At 51.9% G+C, this 8,207-nt stretch overlaps 1 protein-coding gene across 1 annotated transcript; it reads right to left on the minus strand.

Moving 5' to 3' along the window:
• Nucleotides 1-484: 484 nt before the first annotated feature.
• DERL3 (derlin 3) lies at nt 485-6,334 on the minus strand. Its single transcript, XM_033135867.1, has 7 exons — nt 6,181-6,334; nt 5,693-5,758; nt 5,376-5,449; nt 4,119-4,212; nt 3,143-3,338; nt 2,012-2,102; nt 485-1,334 (listed from the first exon to the last, which is right to left on the minus strand). Exons 1-7 carry the CDS (start codon nt 6,271-6,273, stop codon nt 1,229-1,231), a joined length of 720 nt encoding a protein of 239 aa, XP_032991758.1. The 5' UTR covers nt 6,274-6,334; the 3' UTR covers nt 485-1,228.
• Between the last annotated feature and the right edge of the window lie 1,873 nt (nt 6,335-8,207).

The following is an 8,207-nucleotide window of genomic DNA, read 5'->3' on the forward strand; positions in this document are numbered from 1 at the left end:
TCACCCAGCATTAAGGCTATTATGTTGCCAGTATCCCATCGCAGAATCTGCTTCTGTGAAGCAGCCCAGTGTTGTTAGGCCTTCAACACTGGCTTGCCATGGGATGAAGTCAGCCTGGGCTGCTCCCCCAGCAGCCCCCTTGCAAGGAGTATTCAGAATGGCTTCTGGGTGAGCATCTGCATCTTTTTCCTTCTCTGATTCCTCCACTTGAGCTGCAGCTAGTTGGGAGAATCCCAACGTGGCAGGAAAACAGGACACAAGGTGAGTAAGGCTCCCTTGGAGGCTGCAGAGCCCAGCCAAGGTCCATCAGCAGTTTCAAGGCATGCCTTGGGTTTCTCAGACTACAGGACCAGAACTTCAGGCAGGAGCTTTTATGTTAAACCAAGTTTTATAAAACATGATCTCAGGCACTTTTAATTGCCTGAGAATAATGTCAAGGCTCAGGACGCAGAAAGAAGCAAAAGATGTAGTCAGGAGACAAATAGATCTTGGAATCAGGTCTCGCTTTAATTAGCTCCACTCACCCAGAGTTTCTTGAGGCATTGGCTTGTATATTTGCAGCCACAGCTGCAAAACAGAAGAGACTTGCTCCTGAGATCCAGAGCTGTAACTTTAAAGGACACAGTGGCTATGCACGCTTATTCTGCTTCCCACATTTATTATTTTTACAGAGGTTGAGATAAATTGGCAAAACAGTGGGGTGGGTGGGGGAATTCTGGAAAGGCAGGTGGTCAGGGCGGTACGCAGACTTCTCATGGAATTAGTACTGGCTGCACAAGGACTGCCCATCGAGGCCTGAGAATGCTGAAACATGCTAGGCCCAATTTGGGTCAGATCCAGAGTTGAGGCAAGAAAGACGGGGGGGGGGGCAGTTCCACCAACATCCTTTCTTCTCAGACCCAAACAGGCCAGCAACAGGAGATTGGATTTTTTTGGTTTAACGTGGAAGTTGACTGGGTGCAACGCTCAGCATCTGCCCAGTTGCCTTCTGCCTGTAGTTTGTCCAGTGCAAATTCATCTTCTAGTCCTTTACAGCACCTGGCACATAAACAGACTTTCCCCCCATCCTATCCACACCACTAGAGGACAGCTTAGCAGCAGAAGGGAATTGGAGTGGCAGGAGAATGCAACCCACCCAGCTGTGGTGCTGCTCAGGGGGCCATCCACACACCTGTCCGTGCAGAACAGTCTCAGTCTTAGCAGGCGGAAGGGACCTGCTGTGCCGTCACTATTGGGGCTCCTGTGGCAGGTTTTGGTCTGGAGCGGGCATAGGGTGGTCTTCCGGGAGCGGATTGTAGTTGGGGTCCTCTTCGGGAGGGTCAAATACCAGCTTTCTGCGATGGAAAACACCAACCACAAAATGAGATCCATGCCGCAAAGACAAAACACACTTTTCCTACCCTTGGAAGAGGAGCATCGTCAAATGAGCTTGCTTGGTTTTTGTTTTGTTTTGTTTGTTTTTGTGGGAGGCTGTTATGCAAAACCAGGTCCCTGTTCTGAGACACAACCGTACTGAAAAGCATATCAAGATCTCTAAATCTAAGCAGGACCAGAAACATTTAACTTAACAGGATGGACCTATAAGAAAAGGAAGGGTTTGTGACTGGCAACCTGCATTGTAGGAGCAGTCTGCCTCTCTTGTAACATGGGGTGGGGGGAGCTTGCTGGGACTTGCTTTGCTTTGCCTTGCCAAATGTTGTATGGCACCAAGCGTACACTGGGGAACCAACGAGGCTCATTGGTGGTGTTTGTCTCATTCGCCTGTTAATGTTTTTAAGTGTATACTATCAAAATGTATGTGGCGTCCTTTTCCATTTCCTTTTATGCCTGCTCTGTTCCTTCAAACACTGAAGATGCTCCCTCTCCTCGTTTTATAGTCAAGGCAGGACAAAAACGCCACATCTGCGTCCATCATAATGCTGCCTCTTCAGGTGCTGCTATGGTCGAATTAGGATGGCCATTCTTCAACCTGCTTTGTAGGACTGCCTGATAAAGTTGGTGGCTTACTTACAGGAATCCTGGTGTTAGTAACAACTTTTTCCCTCCGGGTTGGTTTGGAAAGACATCCTCAAGGAAGTAATAGACGTGACCCACGGCTATTCCTACAGGAGAAACAAAGGTCTGAGAAGCTCTTTTGCCAGTATAGCTAGAGGCAATGGCTTTGTTTCCATAGCTCACCACCCAAATACATTTCCCTTGGTGCCCTCCTGGTTTGTGACAATTTGCCACCAGAATCTTCTGCAGCATAGCAGCAGTTCAAAGAGAAGATGAGGCATGAGCCCTGTAAATTGAGACTCTTCTTAAACCCTACAGGTACAGACACTGATTTCAATAAGGTAAAAACACCTGCGTTTGACAACTGTTTGGGAAAGGATGACGCTCCTAGGGTCATTGACCCAGCAGCTTAGCCTCTGGCCAAAAGGAAACAGAATCTCTGCCTCTCTGCTTCCACCTTCTCAGGATAATAGCTAGCTGCAAGCCTTGGAGATGCCACCTCCAGGCACCGACTGTGTGTTTTGCCTCATCAACACCCACATATACCACTCCTAAAAGAAACATCTCAGAAAGCTACACAAGCATTATCAGCAGGTTACCTTTCACAGCATCTGAATAGTCCTCAAGGCAGCAAAGCAACTATCTGCAAGGGTGCTGCAGAGGCAGCACAGCCCTCACCTGGCAAAGCCTTTGTGAGCAGTGGCGTAGCATGGTTTGCCAGTGCTCGGGGCAAGGAAAGAATTGCACCCCAAACTGGTGTCTGCCATGCAGCCTGCTGCTGCTGCCGCCGAACAGGACTGTGGAGCAGTGGTGGGACATACATGCGCAACTCCCTGGTGCTGCCACCACCGCAAGTCTTACCACCTCCCTGCCTCCCCCACCAGTGGGGGGACGCCGCCTGGCCAAGGCATGCAAAGGCCCGTCCTCTCCCACCTCCTGCTTGGTGTGCTGCTCAGGTGAGGCAGGCGGGCAGGACGGGGAGCTCCTCCAGCTGGGGTGGCAGCTGTAGCGGTGCGCCCCTAAAAAAAATTCCACATGGGCAATTACCTCGGTAGCCCCAGCCCCATGCTATGCCACTGTTTGTGAGAACCAGCTCCTCACAGATATACCAAGAAGCTCTGCAAGAAGAGGAAGCGCCCGCCCTCACCTAAGAGGTCAATGATGATGGAATTGCCCAGCAGCAGTGAGAAGCCCATCAGGACCCAGGGCAGGAAAGGCGCCTGGAAGTTCAGCAGCCCAAAGAAGTTCATGCGGATATAGGGATTCCTCCGGCTCCACACGTACACCAGCATGATGGTGAAGGCCTGGCCCAGGAAGAAGAGGCTGGCAAAGAGTCCAAAAAGCTGAGAGCTACAGAGTCAAGGCGGGGGGGGGGGGGAGAGATTTCATTGGCTCAACAAAAACCAAAAAACTCCCCTAAAGCAGCTTACTATTAATTAATTAATTGATTGATTAATTAATTGATTACCTGCCCTTCAGTTTAAAGTCCAAGGGAGGTCACAACAATTTAAAAATACAGTATTAAAACAAATTACCACCCTAACCTCTTGGCAGTGGACCTACCAGAAGCACTCCCTCTGCAGATCTCAATGCCCGAGAAGGTATTGCAGATCTTGCGATCCTGCAGATACTTGGGGGCAAAGTCGTTTTAAGCTCTAAACACTAATGAGAGCACCTTGGAATTGGGTCCAGAATAAGGCTGGGCGATATAATTGATATATCATCCAAAAACAGTTTGAAGTCCAAATTGTGGCAATCTGTTTCAAAAAAATTGACCTGGCACTATATCGTGAATCGTGTGTGCTATGCAAAAATCATGATGCAGGAAAAACCATGAAGCCAGCCGATGCTTCTAGACAGCTTCATCCTTATTCCAGACATTGTGATATTTCGTGATGTTTAGATCACAGTGTTGAGAAACCAGGTATCGCCCAGCCCTAGTCTAGAAGCAAACTGGCAACCAATGCAGCAGTTTTAAAAACAGATTGTGTGAGTTCTAAAAAGAACCCAAGCCTTTCATGATCCTTCAGAATGGACAGGTGGCAGCCCCTTTGCCATGGTCCCAAGTGAGAGCAAAACCAATCCGGAAGCAGAACACAGAGCAAATCAACGGGAAAGGATACTGTCATGAGAAACCCTCCAAAGAGGAACATGAAGATGAAATCTGCAGTCCTTCCTCGGAAAGAGCCTTCTTCCAGCATCCGGCAGTATCTGTACCTGTGAGCAGGCAGCAATGGAGGGAGGTAGTAAAGGAAACTAACAGGTGGATGGGTTACTAGGCAGAATGGCCCTAGGGCTAATGCAGACACAAGTCATTTCACCGCAAAAACAGCCACTTGGGCAAGGGCAAGGTGGGGCAGATCTGAACCAAACCACAGAGCCTTTTACCTTGAGGGCAGAAGGTTGCCCAGCAATCTGCAGAGACTAACTCCATAGAGGCGACACCTTTGGCCCTGCTGCAGCACAGTGTGAACTCGGCCAGGGATCTGGCTTCAGAAGGACTGGAGATTCATTTGAAAACAATAGCAACTTGCATACCCTAACTCTAACCCTGAGCAGCCCTTGGCTAGAGGGCAGCAGAACATACATGGAGCTCCTCCTTTTCGGGGTGCCCCAACTGCACATTTCATAAGTATACATAGGAGTTTCCAATGCTCTGGGGAAAGCATCTTGATAACAGGCTTTCAGTCCTAAGAAGAGAGATTTTGTATGTTATGGTTACTAGGCATGGAAGTTTCTGATCTCATCATCATCCATTCACCTCAGCAATGCCATGCTCCAAAAGTATGAGGGAGGTGAGGTCTGAATCCCCCTAGTACTGTGGCACAGATGAAATGCTCTCCGTCTATTCCAGTTCCTGACTTGGGCCAGGCTTCCTTCTAGCAAGCTGAGATTTGCCTTGTTTCCCATCTGAGCTGTGCAGCTAAGTGGGCTTCCTAGGCCTGGGAAGAAAATTCCCACCAGATGTAAGAGTTCTGAGTTTTGCATTTTACATCTTGGACCAGATTTGATGCTTTGCTCTGCAGTTTAATGTGGTAGTTTGTGTGCTGCTATTTAACTTGCACAGCCCTCGTTTTCCCTCCCCATCTATGAACTGGGGTATAGTCCTTGCTCACACGTTCTAGGTGGGCCACGTGGTCAGAAACTGCTGTGAGAACTGCAGCTAAGAGACCATATGAATTTTGGCTTTTGTTACTTTTAGGATTCTGCTCTCCGGCTGCTTTTTTTTTTTTGTCTTAAGGGCTGTGTTGTTTACCTATGCAGACCTTCAGAGGCAGCAGAGGCAAAGGGCAGGTCATGCTGCTGTCAGGATAAGCCAAGAACACTTTTTGAAAGGGGCAGAGAGAGAGAGAGAAAAAAAAGTCAGGGTCAAAGGATACAGGAATATCATGTTGAAGAAGAAGCTGAATCCCAGCGGCCCAAAAAACAGGAAGTTGGTGATGAGCCGCCAGATCTGCAAGATAAGGGGAAAAAGCAAAGAGCACCAGGTGGCCAAATACAGTACCAACCCCAGCCTCCTCCACCAGATGCACACGCCGTCTTCTTGCCTGTTGCTCGCTTCCGCCAATACTTCCTGAGAACTCCCCTGTCCCCAGAAATAGGTCCTTTCTGAGGCGAGCATGGGACTGCCAAACAGCCACTGCAAACACATCCTGCCCTGAGGCTAGTAAGCAAACGGGGCAGAGCCAGGCCTCACCTGGAACTTCCTGAAAATGAGATCCGGATTGAAATACAGCTGGAAAGGCGTGATGAACTCCAGTTGCTGCAAAATATAAAAAGGCAGGCAATGGCGGGCTGAGCAGGGATTCTGGGCGCACAGCAAAGGCAGCGCTTGCCTGCCTCTGAGGCTACCACCGCTCAGAGGGGCTTTCCAGGCAGCCCTCGTCCGCCCTTCATCCCAACTGGTTCCCATGAGGAGGAGAAGCGTGCAATGCCGTTCTCGTGCAACCCCACTCGGGGCAGCAAAGCCCAAGAGTTGCTGGCAAGCGAGGGAACGGAAACCGCCACGCCAGGCCCGAGGCAAAGGCGATGGGGCTGCCGCCGCCGCCGCCCCAGAGCCACCCTCGGGCCGGAAAGAAAATGCGCTCCATACAAGGCAGGCGGGCATCGCACCGGGTAGGCTGTGGCTCTCCCTGTTGGATCTCCGCCTGCCTCCCTTTCTCTCCCCCCCTCCCCAGCGATTACCACGGCCGCGGTGGTGATGACGCAGGCGGTGGTGTAGGCGCGCGTCACGGCGGGGATGCCCAGGTACTCCGCGGCGAATCCTTGGTAGGCCATGGTGGGAGAACGGGGAGAACCAGGGCAAGAGCGGAAAGGGCTACGCGCCCTTTAAGGTCGGGGCTCCCGGAGCGGCCAAGCCCCTTCGCTTGTCAAGCCACTGATAGGGCGGGGAGAGGGCGCAGGGGCGTGGCGGAAAGAGAGCGCAGCCACTCAGGCGCACTCACAGGCGCACCAACCAGGCAAGGGCTGGAGGGATGCAACTCTCTCTGGAGCGGGGCAGGGCAAGTAAGGAGTGACAGGCTTTGAAGCCAATGGAATTGCGCGAGCTGTGTTGTTGTGTCGGGGAAAGAAAAAGCCACGTGTCCGTGGCCGGCGGACGGTCGGCCAATCAGCAAGGAGGCGTCTATTTGCCGGACCCATTCGTTGCTATGACTTCCTCTCTGTGGGGCCACGGAGACATAAAGTGGTAGAGGCGTTTGATGGAACTGATAGGAGATTTTCGAGCCTAACAGCTAAATGGAGAAACTCTCGGAATTTCGCTGGAGGAATCGAATGCTGCGCGCGCGCACACTAGACATGCAAAGCACGTGGCTTAGGTCCCAAAGAATTCTGGGAACTATGGTTTTTTACAGGGTGCTGGGAATTGTAGTTCTGTGAGGGGTGATCACAGGAGGGCTTGTTTCAAATGTAAGGTGTGCAGGCAGTCCTGCCCACTTCCCATCCAACTCCGCCCGCCACTGGGGGATATGGCTCCCAGAGGGTTCCCGGGGGAGGCGATCCGGCTCTCCAGCTGCTGCGTCTGTCTGCTAGCACTGCCTGGATCCTTGTTGTTGTTGTTCAGTCGTTCAGTCGTGTCCGACTCTTCGTGACCCCATGGACCAGAGTACGCCAGGCACGCCTATCCTTCACTGCCTCTCGCAGTTTGGCCAAACTCATGTTAGTAGCTTCAAGAACACTGTCCAACCATCTCATCCTCTGTCGTCCCCTTCTCCTTGTGCCCTCCATCTTTCCCAACATCAGGGTCTTTTCTAGGGATTCTTCTCTTCTCATGAGGTGGCCAAAGTACTGGAGCCTCAACTTCAGGATCTGTCCTTCTAGTGAGTACTCAGGGCTGATTTCTTTGAGAATGGATAGGTTTGATCTTCTTGCAGTCCACGGGACTCTCAAGAGTCTCCTCCAGCACCATAGGAGGAGAGTACGCCAGAGTACGCCAGGCACGCCTGGATCCTGCCCTCCCTCAAAGGGAAGGGAGCGGAGAGGGCCAAGAAGGGGCCGGCTGGTGGCCTTTCAACGTGTGGCATGTGGGATGCTCACCCCTCATCCAGCAGCACCAGGCGGAGGCACAACCTCCCCAAGGGATGGGCTGCCTGGGCAGCCTATGTAAAGCCCAGGTAGGCGCCCCAGAGTTGATGTGGGAGGAGAGCGCATCCTGCCTCCTGCTAGAGGCACTAAGCAGTATCAGAAGAGGGAGGCGGCTCTGCAGTCCCGGTGGCTTTTTCCCCAGCAACCAGGTCTTCGGCGGCCAGGCCAGCTCTCCACCTGCAGATGCTCCCGACCCCCTTAGGACAGCCGCCGCAGTCTGCTCCTTTCTTCCAACCTGACCCTAGCAGGCCTCAACTCTCGCACCAGGTGGCTCCCGAGAGCAGCCAAAGTCTGAAGGCAAGTCCGTGCCTCCCCACAAAAAAAATACTGGGAACTGTAGTTTGCTGCTCACAGAACTATAGTTCCAACCCTACCGCTGAACAAACTACAGTTCCCGGGATTCGTTGGGAAAAGTCGTGTGGTGTACACTGTGGATCTGCCCTGAGACTGGCCGGAAGGGCACACGTGCCCAGGGCTGCGGAGGATTGGGTCCCAAAAAGGAAACGAGACACAGGTTATTCCGGCGCGACAGTTATAATAACATCAAAACAGCCCTGGTGGATCAGGCATCCAGCATTATGCTCTCCCGGTGGCCAACCAGATGCCCCAATGTATAGGAACCAACTCCT

Source organism: Lacerta agilis, chromosome 17, assembly GCF_009819535.1.
Source record: "Lacerta agilis isolate rLacAgi1 chromosome 17, rLacAgi1.pri, whole genome shotgun sequence".
Lineage (NCBI taxonomy): Eukaryota > Metazoa > Chordata > Lepidosauria > Squamata > Lacertidae > Lacerta > Lacerta agilis.